General features: G+C 37.1%; 1 protein-coding gene across 3 annotated transcripts in view; it reads left to right on the top strand.

Annotated features, from left to right (window-relative positions):
- The first annotated feature begins 1,426 nt into the window (after positions 1–1,426).
- TTBK2 (tau tubulin kinase 2) overlaps positions 1,427–21,000 on the top strand; it is a 67,202-nt gene continuing 47,628 nt past the window's right edge. For all 3 annotated transcript variants that reach the window (XM_061343693.1, XM_061343694.1, XM_061343692.1), the window contains exons 1-5: positions 1,427–1,581; positions 7,200–7,347; positions 14,851–14,924; positions 15,588–15,728; positions 17,508–17,612. In XM_061343693.1, the coding sequence (XP_061199677.1) occupies positions 1,513–1,581; positions 7,200–7,347; positions 14,851–14,924; positions 15,588–15,728; positions 17,508–17,612 (537 nt within the window). In that variant the 5' untranslated portion in view covers positions 1,427–1,512. The remainder of the gene's footprint in view (positions 1,582–7,199; positions 7,348–14,850; positions 14,925–15,587; positions 15,729–17,507; positions 17,613–21,000) is intronic.

Raw genomic sequence — 21,000 nt, 5'->3', positions numbered from 1 at the left:
GAGTCTGTTTTGTTTGGAGTTTGGTTTAAATGTCAGGATGTGCAACTGAAGCAAGAAAGGCATAAATGAAATATGAAATATAAATGAAATAAGTATGAAAAAACCCCATAGTTATGTCAAACAAATGTCTGTCTTAAAAGACAGGGCTTTTAAACAGCACTTAAAAAAAAACAACTTAAAAAAAAAACCGCTTTAAAAAAACCCATAATTTAGTCCCAGTAGTAAATTTGGCATTTATCCAAATGGAAGGACATACTGTTAGTTTAAATCAGAATGGTTGTACCAATTTTGGCATACCGTTTGCTTGTTGGTTCAGGGAGAAAAGAAGTTTTCACTTTTATGTTATGCTATTTTGGAAATGATAGAAATAAACCTAAAGCAGATACACTTTTGAAGAGATGCATTATTGTATCAGAAAGTTGGTACAAAGTGTTACACTTGTATAATTATATCAGTGTAACAAATAAGCACAATGCTAAAACAACTTCAGACAATTGAAATAATCTTTTAATTGGTTGTAGTAGCTGCTGATGAGAGCAATTACGAACAGATTACTCTCCAAAAGGCCATTTTTTATATTACTGTATCAAATTTGATTTAGAGATGGTTGCCTAAAATCAGAAAATTAAAAAATTAGGCAGGTAGAATTATCCAAGGTTTTTTTTTTTTTCCCATTTTGCTATTTGTACCCAGGCATAAACCAGCAAAGTTGTACTTTAGACATCTTTAATCATAGGTAATCCTAGTTATGTGAAACGCATTGTGGAATAGTCATTATTCAGTACAATAAAAAAAATAATAATTCCAATTTAAGTATCTATTTTTTGTTATATTGCTATTAATTATGTAACCAATTAGTATTTTATTAATTAGATCTAAAAAATATTTAAATTTAAATGCAGTTATGATTTACAGCAATTGGAAACTGCTTGCAGAATAGAACTCTGAAAATGTTTATGTTTATTAGCGCTGTTTTGTGACTGGGCTCAGAGGTCTGAGAGAATGGGTTACAAAAATAAAGAATATCCTTAAATTTCTTTTGGTACTGGAAGTTGCTTGGCTACAATTCCAGCATAATCATAGAATGATTTGGGTTTGAAGAGAACTTTAAAGATCATCTGGTTCCAAACCCTCTGCCACAGGCAGGGATGCCTTCTACTACACCAGGTTGCTCAAAGCCCCTTCCAACCTGGCCTTGAACACTTCAAGGCATGGGGCATCCATAATATCTTTGGACAACCTGTTCCAGTGTCTCACCACCCTCACAGGAAAGAGTTTCTTCCTAATATGTAATCTAAATCTACCCTCTAACATAAGTCACTATAGGATAGTTAAGGTTCAAGGTGAGAAACACAGCTATTTCTGTATTTAATGTTATTCTGTTAATCACTGAGATCCCATGTTCTGCTTTGTTTCTGCAGTCACTAGTTAAATGGAAGCCATTCCTGGGATCTGGATGGTTTCTACTGACATAGACTTTGCATAGCAGCTCCGTTACATCAGGAGGTTGCAATGAGTGGAGGAGGAGAGCAGCCTGACATCCTCAGTGTGGGAATCTTGGTCAAAGAAAGATGGAAGGTGGTGAGTATGCATTCCTTCAATTCTTTTTCTTCTTTAAAACATGTTTCTAAAAACAAGTAGTTTGTGCTTTGAAATCTGTTACAAAATTCTTGTGAGATGTATTTTACTTAATACTTACGGTGAAAGGACTTTAGAATCACTTGTTTCTCTTATCCTGCTTTAAAAAGAAGCTATAAGGTGGTTTTTTTTTCTGGTAAGGACTGAGGAAAGCATTTAAATCCTGATTTACTGCCTGTTAAGAGCACAACTGAAGGAATCCTGTTAGTTCATTGAATCCAATCTGCCAGTGATTGTGTCAGTCTGTTTTGGAAATCAAGTCAGGCACCCTCATGAAACTAGTCAGATTGTGAGATTTGTTACTACTTATAGGAAGATCTTGCAGGACCTTACTGCTCTTCCAACTACAAATTATTTTTGTTTGTTATATTTTATAGCACACATGTATTCCTGGCTGATTTATATCCATTTGATTGTGTGCCACTCTTCGTTTTACCATACATAGCTCTGTCCCCGTTTGGTGTTCATATCTTTAATTTACATACAGAGGAAAATAGTATGCATTTGAAACTATTTTTGCTGGGAAGACAAGGCGGAGTTCTCAAAAGTTCCTTCTCCATTCCTCTCATCATTTTTCTGAGATTTAAAAAAAAAGGGGAGGGGGGGAAGGGGAAAAAAGCCATAATAAATAAAAATATTCATAATAGAACATTTTGGGAACATTTTGGATATCTCTGTGTGTTTAGCAGGGTATGAATGAATACTGAATCACTCTTTTTTGTACTGTCTTTGCTTTATATTACTCCCATATTTCAATCTTTTATTAAAAACTGTTAAGACTGAACATGGAAAATACAGATTCATTGCTCATTTCAAATTCATAGAGAGAAAATAATTTCAAGTATCCTTCATTTAAAAATTCAGGAAGCTGGTACTAGCTTTGTGTAGGAAACCTTTACATTTCTGTTTGTGTAAACAGAATCTAAGTGGCTATCTTTGGAGTGTAAATATTTGTAAAATACCTGTCTATATTGCATCTCAGTATTGCAGTGTGATAACAATTGTAAATATAGTCTTGAATCAGAATAAAATAGAATTATGAAGAGATAACAGTGTGCTATTCACAAAACTACTCAATTTGTCTGGTATGTGGAAAAACAGTCTTGTTTTCTTCAAATTTATTTTCTTTCCTGTGTTCTGAAGGCTGATGATCAGCTGTCTTTTGGAAAACTTTAAGGGTAGGCTGTTGTTCTTTTCATATGATTATATATTTTAAATATTATGGTTTCCAAATCAAGTGTTACAGGTGATGATGAGTGCTAAATACCGTGTTTGGTTTTATTAATTCCTGCAGCAAACATGAAGGATTTCTTGATGGCAGTTAAGGGGATATACTTCTTGAATTCAGGATTTCACAGAACAGTCTGCCTGTGGAAGAAAGTAGCATGCAAATTTCAGACATTTCGTGGTGCTTGTCGCATGTGTATTAACAGAGTTAATACTGTTCTGTTAGGTTATAAAGTATTGAAGCTTTTTGCTAGTGTTCTTGAAGCAGCAGAGTACTTAGAATTTCCTTGTGCAGAAAGATGAGGTGGTATAAAGCAGTGGACTTTGAAGTTCTGGTGACAATGAGTAATGTCCCAACTTATCAGTTGAACGCTCTCAGTGCTCTGCTTTCTTTTTCCTCCCATTGAAGAATGGCAGCTCTGTAGTATGATTGCAAGGGATTATTTTGTTGTAACCAGGTAAAAATATAAAAAGCACAATTTCTGGAAGTTATGTAAATATTTACGGGTAAAATGCAGTTTTCAGAATTTTTGGTGCTTAGGACCTTGGTCTTTGTAATTGTGAAAACATACCTGAAATTTGTGGATATGAGCACTTTTAAAAACTATGCTCAATTAATTTTAACCTGTATATGTACTTTAGGATGATTTAGTGTGAGATGTCCCTGCCCATGGCATTGGGGTTGGAACTAGATTATCTGAAGGTCCTTTGCAACCCTAACTATGCTACGATTCTATGATTCTATTTTGGGATGTAAGCATAGAAAATATTTTTTCCTTAGTGACACCCTCCCTGTCCACTGGTCTCTGTATCTATTAACATGTGCTTTAATCCTTTGTGATGTCTTTTCTCATCCCTCTTTTTTGGCTTTTGAAATATTTATTATATTCCTGACTTGGAGAGACTTGATTGTAGTGGTAATTTTTTTTTTAGGTAGGTTTAAAGATGCCATTCAGTATGTAGTGTAAGCAAAAGTATCAAGATTTAACATGTTGAAAATTGGATGCTCTGGATTTGAAGCATACAGAGTATCGAAGAGAGGATGACTTTGGTGTGTGAGATGATGATGCAGAGACAAGAAGCTTGAAACTAATGTACAATGTGTAAATTAGGGCAATGTGGTCCTTGTCAAGGTTAAAGATGTTGAGCCAATGAGGCAGGAATCCAGCATGGTTTAACAGGCAACTCCTGTCTAAACTCAAGAGCAAAATGCAAGTGAACAGAAGGTGGAAGCAGGGATGAGCTGCCCAAGATTAGTATGGAGATATTGCCTCTCTGTGTTGGGATGAAAAACAGGAAAGCCAGAGCTCAGCTGGCATTTGAAACTGGTGAGGGATGTGTAAAGCAACAAGAAAGCTTTCTACAGGGACATTGGCAGCAGAAAGAAGACCAAGGAAAATGTGGCCTTATTCCTGAATGTGGTGCGTGACCCAGTGACAAAGCCGTGTCAGATACTTTTCTCTACAGTCAAAGAGAGGTTCTTCATGTCTTTGTGCCTGGAATTATTGACTGGAGTCATTATTGGATGTATGTTGATGATTCTGCTGTACTTTATCTGAGGATAGAAATTGATCTGGTTATTTTATTAGTGTGGTTGTGTGTTGTGGTCATGTGTTAGTTTTTGTTTGGGTGCTTTTGTTTTTGTGGGTTTTGTGGATTTTAAAAAGCAGGAAAAAAACCCTTTCAGAGGCAAACTTTCTCAGTCTGGCTGGTTTTCAAAGCTGGTAAATGAAGTTATATGATAAACCGTTTTAAGTTTGTATAGGGGTGAGGATGGCTGCATCACCTCTTTCCATTTCCCCTCTCACCTTTTTCACCATGCATTCTCATTGCCTCTGTTGTGCTTGTACTATGCTGAAAATTTATTTGCTTATGCTGAAAACTTCAGTCAGATTGATGTCTCTGTTTAGCTGTCTGAGCCTTGCTAATAGCTCAGAGCTTGGGCAAGATAATGACATTACCAGACCAAGAGGTGGAACATAAAAATGCAGGTTTGAAATGGCAAAATTAGTTCTGAATCTACATATTTGAGAGATACACATACAAACCCACATACTTTTCCATATTAAAAAAAAATATTATAAAATCTTGTTAAAACTTGCTATTTTCCCCAATATTTAGATGACAGATACCATTCCTTTCTCCAAGGGCTAACACTCTATATATTAAATACACCTGAATGTAACCGAGTTGTACAGACTATTTCATCAAACTTGTAAGGTTTCTGTTTCTCATGATTTGTTGTTACTTCAGAGGTAACCCTAGATTCTAGCCTTAGTAGTACCTTAAGCAAGTCATGTCCAAAGACACAAACTTCTTATTCAGGATTTCTGATTCTCTGTTCCTGAACTTGTTACGTTCTTGGAATATGTAGGTTAAAGAGTAACGGTCTTAAGCCTGTGTTGGTAGCATGCATGTTATATTGCTTCAGAGAAAGAATACAGCCTGTGGAGAAAAGGTTGCATTTGCTAACATCTGGTGCGCTTGTTAGAAAGAAATGAACATGTGAATTTGCAGTCAGCAGGTGTTTTAATAGAAGAAGGTATTTAGGTGGGTTAGTTCTGTAGGTCTGAACATGTGATGTGCTGTCTATCCTACGTACCTTTGTAAAATTGGCGATGAATTGGCCAGAAGTGAGTAATGTAGGTAATACTGTGTATCTTGGGCCACATTTTCCTCATCTTAAGAATACTGAAATAGCAGTATTGAAATGTACTGAAATGGTGAAAGATCTTCAGGTCAGAAGGTGCATGACAGAGTACTGAGTATTGTTGTAATCATATATATAATAAAGATTTCATGTGATATGACTTGAAAAAAGCAAGTAAATAAAATGAGTGTTTTATGTGTTACCTTCTTTTCTTGGGGGTGTAGGCTGTTTTAAAAATTGTTTTTCCTTCTCAGTCAGGTGGCTGAGTGTCTGGATTAGGAGACATTAGATTCATTTTCAGAATCCGAAGATAGGTCAGTGTATTGCTGATGTCTAGGTCCTTCGAATGTTTAGATGACATTTAATAAAGTGTACTCATATAACCTTAGCAACTGTGTGTTTTAAATGATAGTTAGAAAACCATGTCAGTTCTTTCAATGTCATCATCATCATCATCATGGCTTGACTTCGCGAACGAAGATTTGGGAAGGGCTTTTACCCATGCTTACTACAAGCGCGCTGATGACTAAGAAGGCCAATGTGGGATAGGCAAATCCGGCTACAAAAAGCACAGCAGAAGGTCTCCTTGGGTAGTATAGGTGGGGCGCGATTCTTCCTGCGTTGTCTTTTCTCCTCGAGACTAGTTCTTCGTGAACTCTCAAAGGAGTCAGCGGCATTATGTATGGTGTGCCTCCAAGTCTCCTGATTGGAGGCCAAGGTGGACCACTGGTGGTAGTCAATATGGCCAAGGCTAAGGTATTGTTTCAGGGAGTCCTTATATCTCTTCTTTGGGGCACCTCTCTTGCGGCTAAAATATAGTAAAAATACAATATTGTGTGTTCTTTAGGTTGTTTTTTATCTTCTTTTCTCTTTTATCAGCTTTAGAATGCTAGCTACAGGGCAGATCACCATATGAAAGCATTACATGAAATAACATTGACATTTTTGATACTGAAAACCAAGAAGTCTCTGTTCCCTGGAAACATGTAAAGCAGAGTGAATAATATTAATATTTGGTCTAAATGCAGAGCAAACTGATTAATACTCCAGGAACATTCTTTTTACCTCTTCCTAACACAGATGAAACATTAGGTGGTGAAAGTTCCTTTCGTATGTCTGTTAATACGAACAGCATTGGTTAGCCATAGGTAAATGTGAGTAACGTTTGAAATACATATTCAAAGATAACCATTTCTTATAATTTATGATTTAGCTGTTGTGTAAGTTACTGCATAGAATAGAAGATGCTGTCTCTTTTCAGTAAGTCCAAGAACTTTTGTACGTTTACTGTTCAGTGTATTTCTGAACAGAAAAAGATGATGTATTTTAAAAACATCACTGTGCATTTGTATTTGAAGGTCTCTGGGTAGTTATGTGACTATTTGAGGAAAGACTTTATTCAGCATGCTGACTTTGGTCAGTGTCGTGCAGGGAATGCTATTGTATTAAATAGAAGTAGTATAGTGTAGATGAAGATCAGGTGTATTAACTTGTTTTCCTAGGATTCTCTTCCAAACTTTGGTTAGCCATTCCATTCTAGATAATTTATGTACTGAAGGTATCATTATGTTGTTGTGTATTTGCAGTATGGCAGGCAGTACAAAGTAGTATTGTTTTGTTTCCTTTCTTTTCTTCTCCCCTCTTTTAAATCTGTTTTTTGTTCTTTCTTTTTTCCCCAATGTAGCTGCGGAAAATAGGAGGTGGAGGATTTGGAGAAATCTACGATGCACTGGACTTGCTTACTCGGGAAAATGTTGCACTGAAGGTCGAATCAGCTCAGCAGCCAAAGCAAGTGCTGAAAATGGAAGTAGCCGTGTTGAAGAAATTGCAAGGTAGGGCTGTACCCTGGATACATCAGGAGTAGAATGTCAGTGTTGGAAAATCATTATAATCTCTACTTAGTCACAGTTTGAGTAAGTATTCCCATGTTCTGCAGGTTATTGGTAGATGGTTATTTAAAGTGGAATGAAAGCTCTTTTAGCTTCTGAAAGTTTTGCTCCAATAAACCTTTTATCTGAAGCTGGATGACATGAAAATAAAAAGAACAGAAAGAACATTAAATAGCTGCAAAACCTGTGCTCAACTGGAGTTTATTCTGGATCCATATCTTCTTACCTTGTTTGCTCTATACTTCACTGTTGTTGTTAGCTTTTTATTTCCCCTTCTAAGATGGTATCTGTTTTTTCCTGTACTATCTAGCACTGAATATTTGTGGGTCCTTTACATAGCATCCAGGATAAAAATATTAAATACTTGTAGAAAAAAAATGACTGGTTTGTAGAGTCCTGAAATACTTTCAGGGTTCAGGTCGTTAAGAATCACAGCTTTGAATAGTCACTTTTGATGTACCTTTACTTTACTCTCTGAAGCTACCAATATAGAGAAATATGCAATGGCTTCTCTTCACTGCTTTTCACAACATAGGATTATAAAAAGAATGTTTAAAGGGTAACTTTCTTTCTTTAAAAAATTATTTTGAATCTGGAAGATTTGACTAATACATCCGTCCCTGTCAGCAGCCCCATTTTCCTAAACTCTTAAGTTTGAATAAAACAAAATCTGCATGACATATGGTGCTGCCTAATCTGCTGCAAAGGTCACATTGCAGCAGCAATTGACAGCCTCTATAGATTTAAGAGGGCAAACATGTCACATGTTATAGTGTTAACAAACTGTTCCAATGTTTCTATCTTTTTAAAGAATCTCACAAATTATATAGTCAAGCAAGGAGTTCAGGGATTGCATGTTTGCTTTCTTTGAATTCTAGAGTTTCCAGTCTAGAGATGAACAGTGAGTTTCAATATTATCAATTGTAAATTTAGAAACCGTTTGTAAAGGGTTTTGAAAAAAATTATCTTAGTGAGTTTTGAAGAAACGAATACTCTGTAACTACGGTATTCTTAAATGCTCAGAATTAAGTTTTCAAGGGTTTTTTTTTTTCCGTACACACATGGCCTTGATTCTATTTTTAATAAAACCCAGTCTTTAAAACAGTGTAAGTGAAACAGCCAAAGTAATAGCAAAAATAGTAATAACTGAAATGAAATACTGGAATTTGGTAGCACTACAATGCCAGCATATTTGTAAAAACAGCCTTATATATGTCTGGATAGCTGGTGTATCAGAACTTTCTACTGTGAATTCATGTGTAGTAGAGTTAAGATATTACAAAAACACTTTTTTCTTAGTAAAAACTTTTTTACATTTTGAAATATTTCTGGAAAATGATTATTTGCTGAAATTATAAAAAAATTGGCATAGGAACTTACAGAAATCATTTTCTTATCAGTCTTCCTCTGGGAGTATAATTCCATTAACGACTCAAGTCCTTCTGCAGTGGCCCTACTGAGTTATGGGAAATCCTGTCTAGTTGGAAAGAACAGACTCATGAAACACCTGAACAACAGATCCACTGAGGCAGATAGTCCAATTAATATATAATCCAAATAAAGATCTTTCAGTTATTTATTTTCTCAATAGTATTTCTCTGAGAAAACGATAAATAGAAGGGTTTTCTATATAACCGAAACCCTGATTTTGCATGGGATCTTTGAAGGAGCTCTTTTGACATCCTTCCTTATGGGAAATCAATCTAAGTATCATGCCTTCATTTTTATCTTTTTAAAATTGTTTTGCAAAATTTAAACAGGACCTCCCCCCACCCCCCCATATTAAAATAAGAAGTTAGTGATTCCATGATGATAACACTAGAGGCGACCTTTAATCATTGCTGCACAATTACCATAGTACAGTGCAACTGCTCTGGTTTTAGGTAGGGAATGTTCTAGATAATCATGAAAATGACTACAATAAGAGGTGAATCAAGAGTGAAAATATTGAGATTTATAGTTTGCACAGATACGTAACTTTGTTTTTACATGCATATATTTTTATCCATACTTAAAAGAATTTTTATTGAATAATACTATGGTAGAGACCATTTTATGTTTTACCTAAAACTTGGCTTCTAGGAGCCATTTCCATTAATTTTTCTACCTTGCCAAGTTTTCAGTCATGCAAGAGCTAAACATCTGAAGCGGAGAGATTAAACAAGAAAAATAGACAAAAATGGGGAGTAGAAACCATCGTTATTATTGCTTCTCGAAAAACATTTTTTTATTGAATGCTTAATTTACGATGTAGAAATTTTTCTTATTTTTGACAAGATTTTTTTCTTGCAGTTTCCGTGCAGGTGAAATTGTAAACAGTTCTTTCAGGCTATTTTTGTAACAACCTTGTAATAGCATACATCCTCTGAGACCAACTTTTATCTTGTTCCTCCATCCCTTTTTGGCATGTGTGTCTATATATATGTATGTATATAATTATTACCTTTTTCTCAAAGGACTTCTGTTCACTTACTTTCAAGGTGTTCTAGTTATCTTGGGTATAAATCAGAGGAAGGAATGTAACTGTCATGAAAATCCTTTTTCTTGCAAATATTTGGAAAGTCTGGTCTACACATAGTGTGCGATGAGAGTAAGGGAGCTGACAGTGTAATTCAGAGCTCTCTTGATGTGTGGATCTGATTTTTTGGATGCATTTTTTATCACATACAATTTCTGGGAAAGTTATGAGGAAACAGGATTTTAGGAAAGAATTAAATGAACAGGTATAATATGTCTCAAACCAGCAAAACAGCTCCTCCAGTCTTTACTAGAGCTAGGCACATTCTGAAGGTTGTAAACATGCTTTTGAGTGTTTCTGTATTAGATTTCTATTTCACAAACTGTGAAACTGAGATGCGAATAGCTGTTGGCAGAAGCACAGGGATGTACTGTTAATATTATTTCTGTTTTCAGAAATGTTGAAAATTAAAACAGTGTGGGCATTCGTTGTGGGGTTGATATCAGTCATAACTTTGTAGATGTGTCTCTTTTAAGACCCTGACCTAACAAAACATGCTTAAATATGTGAGTAGTTTATGACTTCTCTCTTAATTATGAAGGAGGAGTATGTTCACCAACATGGCCATTTTTATCACAGCTTAGTCATCAATTGCATCTTTGATTTCTTCGTTTGTATATTTATTATTTATTCCCTGCCAATGATGCTGTCTCTTGATTATTGTTGTTGGAATCCTGTTTAACTCTTTAAGCTCTGGTTTTGTCTTTTTTGTGTTTTTTTTTAAAGTAATCTGCTGCAACAGATGGTTGTTTTGTTTAATCATGTTGTTAGGCCATCTGTTCCCACAGTCAGATGGGAAAAGACAGATTTATCGCATCTCACTCAGTGAGAGTGAGACTCACTCAGTTGGTTTCCGTCTCACACAACCTTACAGACATCTCCCTCATTCATTTACAGCTCTCTAGCATAATTTAGTGATGGGTTGCATCTGCTGTAGGCTGAAAAGCTAGCTGTAGTGCTACACTGCAGCCTGGGGTGGAATGGCATGTAGGCTTCAAACCCTCCCTGTGAAGCTTTTCAAGGGCAGTTGTTCACTGCAGCCTATTGCCAACTTCTTCATTCCCTGCTCCCCAGTCATGTGGCAGGTGTGAAAAAAAAACTGTTTTGTCACTGTTTTGTCACTGAGGGAAAAGGAACTGAAGGCATCTACAAGGGTGTAGTAGGTATGTATAGCCACACTGGAGTGGCAAAGGATCATAGAGTCATAGAATGGTTTGGGTCGGAAAGAACCTTAAGATCATGTAGTTCCACCCCCCCCTGCCATGGGCAGGAATGCCTCACACTAGATCAAGTCGTTCAAGGCCCTGTTCAGCCTGGCCTTGAACACTGACAGGGATGGAGCATTCACAGCTTCCTTGGGCAGCTTGTTCTAGTGCCTCACTAGTCTCACAGTAAAGAATTTGTTCCTTATATCCAACTTAAATCTCCCCTATATAATTTTGAAGCCATTGCCTCTTGTCCTATCACTAGAGTCACTGATGAAGACTCCCCCCCGGCATCCTTGTAAACAACCTTCAGATACTGGAAGCCTGCTATGAGGTCTCCATGCAGCCTTCTCTTCTCCAGGCAATTTGAATAAGGTGTACAGGCCCTACTTCTGTTCCTTCCTGTGTTCTCAGATTTTAGAAAAGTTATTTTCCAGAGAAGTTACCATGTAGCTGAAGTTGCTGCTCAGTTAAAATAGGGCTTCTCTGACGAAACCAAGTTTTTGACATTTACTGGATTTGTCAGATGAAATCCAGCTGATACATGTTTCTCTGGAGATGTTCCTTCAGCATACCCAGAGTGGCTGTAAAATGAATCATAAATATTTGAGATGAGACTTCATTAACTGCAAACTGCAGCAATGAATATACAAGATTTCATCTTGATAAATTTGCTGCAAATCTTTTTTCTTCATAAAATGATAGTGTCTGTAATATTGCCTGTCTCATTAAAACAAATGGGTAGAAGGAAAAAGTAGAGGAAAATAAATGATACTTACAGCTTAGTACTTATATATTTGCAAAAGTGTTTTTTTCTTTAAAAATAATTCTTTTAAGAAGTTTTTATGAATCCTGTCCCATTATCTTTGTTTTAATTATATGTTGCAGGGAGCTTTCTGAGGAAGCAATAAACAGACAACTGCTCTTCAAGCAAAGTGAGAATACTCAGATGCAGTATGGCCAAGTTTTTAGGGTTTTCATGGAGCTATGATTGCAGCAGTAACAAAAAGTCCCCCCAGATCTGTAGGCAGCAGTAATAGTGTTTTGAAAGGAGTAATGGTTTGGGGTTTATTTTGCAATTTTAATTGGTTTTCTCCCATCAATGGCATTCTGCTAATCCTAAGGGTAAAAGAAATTAATGAAAGAAACCTTAGGTGGCAGAAATTTTACTCGGGTTTAGCAGCCACTTTCTCTTGGCCGTACCTTCCACTGTGACAGAAAGGAAGGTAAATGGCCTGAGGGACTTAAACCCTGCAGTCCCTGTTCTGATGTAGAGTGGGGTCATAAGGGATCCCAGCCTCTCTCCAAGCCAGTAAACACTGATACAAAAATGACAGTGAGATTTCATTCCCCTTCTGTTTGCCTTCTGTAGTCTTTGGCTTGCCTTTTTCTCTCTGCCTGGAAAATCTTAGCATTTGACTTATCAACTACAGGATACTAAGGAGATTATTTTTGAGCAGCCTTCTTCTCTTCCACAGTTTGCTCCTAGAACAGGAGGAGGCTTTAAAGAAAATTGGCTTAAACCAAACTCTGATTTTTTTTTTTATTTTATTTTTTAACTGCTACATTCTTTTGTCTCTGCTTCAGTGTACCTGGGCTGAATTTGTCTGCTGTAGCTAGACAGCAAAGATATGTTCTAGAAGAAGATATTCACAAATCAGATTAGTTGAATTACATTTTCTACCTTTGTTTTTTTTTTAATACAAAACATGACCCACAGGTAACTACTGCTCTTTTCTTTCATTGCAGCAGCTGCAGCTTGTACAAAACCAGAAATGATGGCTAGGAATATTGTCTAGTACAAGTCATCATCTTTGCAGGAGAATAACCTTTCTCAGTCTGCAGTGCCTCAAATTTGTGGACATTTAGGATCATAGAATAGTTAGGGTTGGAAATGACCTTAAGATCATCTGGTTCCAACCCCCCTGCCATGGGCAGGGACACCTCACGCTAAAAACTGTGTCACTCAAGGCTCTGTCCAACCTGGCCTTCAGCACCGCCAGGGATGAAGCATTCATAACTTCCCTGGGCAACCCATTCCAGTGCCTCACCACCCTTACAGTAAAGAACTTATTCCTTATATCCAATCTAAACTTCCCCTGTTTAAGTTTTAACCCATTACCCCTTGTCCTATCACTACAGTCCCTAATGAAGAGTCCCTCCCCAGCATCCTTATAAGCCCCCTTCAGATACTGGAAGGCTGAGGTCTCTCTGACCTCAGACCTCTGACCTACTGTGGTCTCCACGCAGCCTTCTCCACGCTGAACAGTCCCAACTTTCTCAGCCTATCTTTATATGGGAGGTGCTCCAGTCCACTTATGATCCTCGTGGCCTCCTCTGGACTTGTTCCAACAGTTCCATGTCCTTTTTATGTTGAAGACACCAGAACTGCACACAATACTCCAAGTGAGGCCTCACGAGAGCAGAATAAAGGGGCAGGATCACCTCCTTGGACCTGCTGGTTATGCTCCTTTTGATGCAGCCCAGGATACGGTTGGCTTTCTGAGCTGCGAGCACACGCTGAAGCCAGCTCATGTTCATTTTCTCATTGACCAACACCCCCAAGTCCTTCTCTGCAGGGCTGCTCTGAATCTCTTCTCTGCCCAACCTGTAGCTGTGCCTGGGATTGCTCCAACCCAGGTGTAGGACCTTGCACTTGGCATGGTTAAACTTCACGAGGTTGGCATCAGCCCACCTCACAAGCGTGTCAGGGTCCCTCTGGATGGCTTTCCTTCCCTCCAGCGTATCAGCTGAACAACACAGCTTGATGTCGTTGGCAAACTTGCTGAGGGTGCACTCAATCCCACTGTCCATGTCAGCGACAATGATGTTGAACAAGACCGGTCCTAACACCGATCCCTGAGGGACACCACTCGTAACTGGTCTCCAGCCGGACATTGAGCCATTGACCACAACTCTTTGTGTGCAGCCCTCCAGCCAGTTCTTTATCCACTGAGTGGTCCATTCATCAAATTGATGTCTCTCCAATTTAGAGACAAGGATGTCATGTGGGACAGTGTCGAACGCTTTGCACAAGTCCAGGTAGATGACATCAACTGCTCTACCCCTGTCCATCAGTTCTGTAGCCCCATCATAGAAGGCCATCAAATTGGTCAGGCAGGATTTCCCCTTAGTGAAGCCATGCTGGCTGTCACCAAGCACCTTGTTTTTCATGTGCCTTAGCATGCCTTCCAGGAGAATCTGCTCCAAGATTTTGCCAGGCACAGAGGTGAGGCTGACTGGTCTGTAATTGAGTCATCCATTTTCCCCTTCTTGAAAATGGGGGTTATATTTCCCTTTTTCCAGTCATCAGGAACTTCACCTGAATGCCATGATTTTTCAAATATGATGGCCAGTGGCTTAACAACTTCATTTGTCAGCTCCTTCAGGACCCGCGGATGGATTTCATCAGGACCCATGGACTTGCGCACATTCAGGTTCTTAAGGTGGTCTTGAACCAGACTTAGACATGTTGCTGTGCATACTTTCTTGTGGAAGAATGATAAGTGTGGTAGGGCTGCATATTTTATGGGACAAAACATTTGATTAATTGGGGGTAGAACTGGCATAGTTTTTACAGCTGTTCAACCATGGGAGGTAGGGGACTTAGTTTATTAAAGGTCTCTAAAGAAAAGTAACTGTCTCTTACAGTAATTTGATAGGTATTTAAAGGAATTAACTACAGAATTTCATTATTATTATCTAATCTTCTTTTTCTCTCAGGAAAAGATCATGTCTGTAGATTCATAGGATGTGGAAGGAACGACAGATTTAACTATGTGGTCATGCAGTTGCAGGTCAGTGTGTCAAACAGTTCAAAGTTTGCTTGTGTTTTTTGATTCATTAGCCAAGCGTATATGAAAATAGTAGCAAAATTTTAGAAAAATAAAAAAAAAGATATGCATAACAGTGAACAAAACAAAACTGAGGATATCCTTATATCTTTATCCTTTTATATCCTTTCCATAGTTCTCTCAGAAAGACTTGACTGTTGAAACAGTGAACTATGATGAGATAATTCACATTTCTTTGCATAGTATATTTTTCATCTGTTTGGTTAAATCATCTGAGATATACTGTATAATTAAGTAATTTAACATACTTCCCTTGAAAGAGGTGAATGTAAAGAAGCCTTTGTGAGCAGTTTCTCAGTAGCCTTTTTTCAGGTGTGACACAGATACAATATTAACTAGTAGTGTATCTACTAGTGTTCTGACAGAGAATAGTTTTGTAGAGTAGAAAGATACTAAGATTCGTATTTCCAAAAACAGTTTTTAAATATAATGTTGGAAATACTGGGGGACATATTATATTTAGGGGAGATGAGTTATCCTTGAATATGGCAAGTGAGAGTATTCTGCAGTTACCACGAACAGCTGAAGAAGTAGTATGAAGCCTTTACTATCTGTGAATCTTGGTATTAGTATTTTTTTATGTAGACGCCTTTTTAATTTGATCAGGGTCGGAACTTGGCAGACCTGCGTCGGAGCCAGTCTCGAGGAACATTCACCATTAGTACCACTTTACGGCTTGGAAAGCAGATTTTGGAATCTATTGAAAGTATTCATTCTGTAGGATTTCTGCACAGGGATATAAAACCGGTAAGTCTGCCCATTAAATGAAAACAGGCAGGTAATATGTGGTCATTAGGTGACTGCATGAATAAGAACAGGTTTTATACTAGATGCTAAAATGAAAAAATGGGAAGGGACAGAAAATGTTCATATTTTTATATAAAAATCTATATATTCATCACAAACAAGGAAAGTAAAGAAAAACTATGACAAAACTATTCAATAATTTTATTGGAATTGCACAGTAAAATATGTTGTCAAATTGTCATGAGTATAGTGCCTTTCTGATAGCATCGTGCTTTTGTTCTTAATATTTTGTCTGTTTTCCTTTGAATCTATTACTGAAATTGAATTTTCATTTTCATGACTTCTTCCTTGCAACTTTAAAAAAACCCCACTTGTATTCTGCCTGACCCACCCCCAAGACTTCATTTAATGCAGAAAGGACATGGAGGCAGTGAATGTCAAATGAAATACATGAGGAGGAGTTAGCTGGAGTGCAAGGCTTTAATGATGAAAACTATTAGAGATTTGAATGGGAAATACGTTCCTTCATGGCTGCTGGAATTGATTGGCGACATCTTATTAACTAGCTCTGTCTTGGAGTCCATGGGCTCAAATAGAATGGAAATGGAGAATGCTGTTAGGGGATGGAAAAAACCCAGAAAATGAAATGTTCAGCCAGGATAAACAGCAATGTGAAGCAATATATTAGATTCGTAAAAGAAAGAATTTTTCTTCCCCTTTAGAGATTATGCTGTGACCTACACATGCGAAAGAAAGCATGATTGCTTTCTAGCATGCAGTTTTCTTGGCTGAAAAATACAGGTCCATTTTATCTTTTGTTACGTATCTTCTAGATGGATTATACAAAAAGCAAGCTTTGTGCTGAACTGAAATCTTGAAATCCTTGCTTGGTTTTTTTGCTTCATGATGAATTAGGCAATGCTGAAATTCTCTTCCATTTAAAAGCAATGTTGATCACACTCATTTCAGTTCATGGTTTTGAGTGGGTTTTACCCTCAACCTTACACACTGAAGCAGCTGTGAATTTCAGGTTTATATAGAAGAGTACTGCCGTTTCACATAATGGAATAAGAAAACTATTTTTTCAGAGTTAATTGCATTAAGCTTCCATCTTTCTCAGAATTTCAGTTCCATTTCACAGGGCTTGTTTTTAGCTTGATATTTTAAACCATGTCATCCATTTTAAGGGAATTTGGTGGGGAGAGACTTGAACCAGTTCAGCCAACATGTTCAAACATCATAAATTTGCAGTGTTGAAGAATTTTGTTAAAGGTTTAACATGGAATGTTAATCCATAAAGGAAAATGAGAATATTTACTTGAGATTTTCAGAATTACCTCCCTAAGTCCTCACTGACTTTCCAGCTCTTACTGTTCGGATATTTTGGTGTGTGTTTGGCTCGTTTATTTATTTATTTATTTTTATTCCCCTTAAACCTGGTTCTTCTTTGACATGTCCAGATCAAAATGTATGAGTGCTTTCCATGACTGGAAAATTCTTTCTACAAATTAATATATTCTAAGTGCTGAAGTAAGTTGACAATCTCCTGTTACCATATAGGCTGCTGTTCAGATAAGCTGAGTTGGCTGTGTGATTTTCTTCATGTTTTTTTCAAATTTAATGGGAGTTTAGTAGAACTGAAAATATGGAAGAAAATAGGAAGAAAGAATAGATAAGTAGAAGTGTCTGTGATTGTGTTACTGCATTAGTATGTGCATGTATTGAAAAGTGTGTGTGTACATCTATGTATCTGTTTGTGTTTGTTTTTTTTTTTCTCAGTCTAACTTCGCAATGGGACGTTTTCCTAGCACCTGTAGGAAGTGTTATATGCTGGATTTTGGCTTGGCACGGCAATTTACCAACTCATGTGGGGATGTCAGACCAGTAAGACTTTTTTACAGTTGTCAATTTGATTAATTGAATGTGGTAATATGCTGTCTTTTTTCTGGGGAAGTATGGAAATTGCATTGAACTGGTCAGTGGGCTAAACTTGACAAACATCACTCCAGATCAGAAATGCCATATGATTTATTGATTATATTAAAAGATTGGCAGTCAGGAATCAATTATGATTCTGATTTTTGTCTTGAGGCAGAGGTGTAGTCTGTGATATTTTTGGATAATTTATCTTTTGGTTTATAAAATCAAGTGGCAAATAGGATTTCATTAAATATCAGAGTACTACGCAGAGGCTGAATTTCACTTGGTATTATATGTTGCTTTGAAAAAAAAATCTATGTGAGAGAAAAAAGTCATACACTAAACTGAATATATAATCTTCTGAAAGTCTTGAGTAATTCAAACAGTGATAGGACACTAATTATACTAGGTAGTGGGACATAGTTAAATGTATTTGCTGTATTCCCACGCAATGCAGTCTAAAGAAAATTGTAGATAAAAGTGTACCAATTGAGGACATGACAATTTTAAGTACAGTAGAGCCTCACTAATTCGCTGGTGGGCAGTCCCATTGTTGATGTCAAAGTTTGAAAATGAGCAAGTCGTGATACATGATGGTATTTTAAAGAAACATATTTTCTTTATTTAACTAGTTTAGTTTACATTTTGATGGTAGTAATAATAATAACATACTAGTCAACATCACGTAGCATATTTATTAATGTGATTAGATTTTGAATGAGAGAAGCCGTTTCTACAGATCTTTTGGTTTTATTTTGCCATGGAAGTTGGGAAGATGGCAAGTTTTTGTGTGCAAATGATGAGGTATGTGAATCAGTAAGGTAAATTAGCAGGGTTCTGCTGTACTCTATTCCTTCAGCCATAATGCTGGACACTGCAATGAAAGCAAAGAGCAGGGGAGACCAACAGAGTGGCTGCTGCTGTTGGAAAGGTGAGCTAAACATTTTAAGTAGTTTTTAAAATTCTTTTTTATTTCTCAGTGTTCTTGTCGTGTTCTGTATGTTTGGCTACTTATAATGTTTTTTTTCTAACTGACCTGTAATTTCAAAGAGAAAACAATTCCCAAGATTCTGTAATTTGTATAAACACCAATGGTACTATTTTCAGGAAAAAATAGGTGATAACAATGTAAAATTTTTCTGCTATTCTTTCTTTTCTAACAATTCAGCTCTTGCCTTTTGTTTTTCATTGCAGTGCCCTACAGTGTAACTGAAGTAATTCTTCAATTTAATCTGTTTAGAATGTTCTGACAGGGTAATCCATATTAGTAGAGTGGCAGTGAGGGGAAAAAAATAAAAGACTCCTGTGTGGACAGCAACCACAGTGTGACCTTGCTTAAACCCCCAAATTATTAATATTTTCATTAAATGTGCTGTGTGCTTCTTCTTAAGGCTATCCTTCTTCTAAACGTCACTAGATTTCTTCAGCAGATACTGCAAATAGCCTGGAACAATGTAAAAGCATATTCTCTAAAACACATAGTACTCTACTGATAAGAAACTGTTCCTTAGTTAAGGTTAATTACTAGACTTTTATGATGAGTCTAATTTTCTACGTGCCTGACTTCTGCAGAAAGAATCCAGTCCCACTGAAATTTTACATATAACCCCTCAGTCCTTGAATTTCCAAGATGTGATTTAAAAAAATCGGAAGAGAAGCTTTGGAAATTCTAGTATCAGGTTTTAGTCCTTTGGCAGCTTTGTGTTTTCCTCAACGATAAGGAAATCCTCATGGCCAGAAATCTGTTTATTCAACTCAAAAAGATGGAAGAGGCTTATATGGATACTATTGAAAGCAGAAAATTTTATGCCAAGACTATTTCCATCCAGAAATCATTGGCCAGCACCACTGGCTAGCATATACATTCCAACAGGTGGAGATAAAAAAATTGAGTCAGCTTCAAGACTGGTAGAGAAGAAAGGTGTTGTGTAGTTCTTTGACAAAATGCAACTCAAGACTGGTAAGAGGTTTGAAACTAAAACACAATTTCAAGTTTAAATTATTAGAAGTTTTGTAGTATAAATCTTGTTATAAATATAGTATTTACTTGACTGAAGTTCAAACAGGAAGTTGAAAAGAGGTCCTTATGGTGAGGAAGACTTTTATTGTGTGAAATCAGGTCAGGAAGCAATGAGGAAATGAGAAATTTAGCAAAGCATTAAGCTACCCAGAATTCATCATCATCATGGCTTGACTTCGCGAGCAAAGATTTGGAAAGGGCTTTACCCACGCTTACTACAAGCACGCTGATGGCTAAAAAGGCCAATGTGAGATAGACAAATCCTGCTGCAAAAAGCACAGTGAAAGGTCTCCTTGGGCAGTATAGGTGGGGCGCGATTCTTTCTACGTTTTGTTTTCTCCTCAAGACTAGTCCTGCGTGAGTTCTCAAAGGAGTCAACGGCATTATGTATGGTGTGTCTCCAAGTCACACCCAGCATTAGCCTCTTAGTTAGTACCAGTGCATTGTGCTAAGACACAGAAATGCAGCAGTTTCATACGAATTCAGTGTGATAAGGTGTTCTTGTTTCAGATCTGTTATACAAAGAGGAATTATAAAACTTGGGAATCCATGGTTTTATTCCCATATTTGGCTGAAGTATGTGCCAGTGGGTACTGATATGTTAAACCGTCCATTTGGACCCTTCTGTGTTTTTGATGAGCCTGTGCTTACTCTACTCTGAATCTTTTCTCTCTCCTCTCTGGTTTCTTTTCTACAGCTATGTCCTCATATTGCTTTGCTTCTAGTTAAACTAACTTCTCTTCTTGCAGTTTTGGTGCCCACTGGAATAGTTCAGTGCAACTAAGTGACATTTTCTTTGCCCTCAGTTTCTTTTCCTTGCACCACAATGAGACCTGAAAGCATTCTGAAGGAGTGAGAGAAAACAAATGCAGGCCGTTGCAGCTCTGGATTGAATTATGCCTCATGACAGACAGAACATTTGAAGAATTTAGATGCCTCATTCAGACAAGGCTGTATTGAGTTTGTGTGAAATGTATTTTTCTGAAAGCTCAGGCATAGTGAGTGTTGGATGGCTAGTAGAATGTTCCTTGAGATCATCATGGCACTCTCTCAAATCCCTCCTGGTCTGTCTTCATTCTAAGGCACTCTGGGAATACATACAGGCTTCCTACAAGTTATTGTTGGGGTTAAGAAACAAACATCAGTTTCAGCTGCATTCAAGAACAGTTTGAAATTATTTGCTGAATTAAAAGCAAACAGCTACAAACCCAGTTATTAACATGAGGAATTTCAGCTTAAATTGGTAATATGAAGGAATTTTCAAGTGGCTGAATACAGGATCTTATATGGAAAGTGGTGGCCAATGCTTAGGTATAGGTTTTACTACAGGTG

Source organism: Neopsephotus bourkii, unplaced genomic scaffold, assembly GCF_033783945.1.
Source record: "Neopsephotus bourkii isolate Nb327-2 ecotype Australia unplaced genomic scaffold, CSIRO-AGI_Nbou_v1 NB_1825, whole genome shotgun sequence".
Classification (NCBI taxonomy): domain Eukaryota; kingdom Metazoa; phylum Chordata; class Aves; order Psittaciformes; family Psittacidae; genus Neopsephotus; species Neopsephotus bourkii.
Note: the sequence above shows the minus strand (reverse complement) of the source record. Positions and strands in the feature narration are given on the sequence as shown.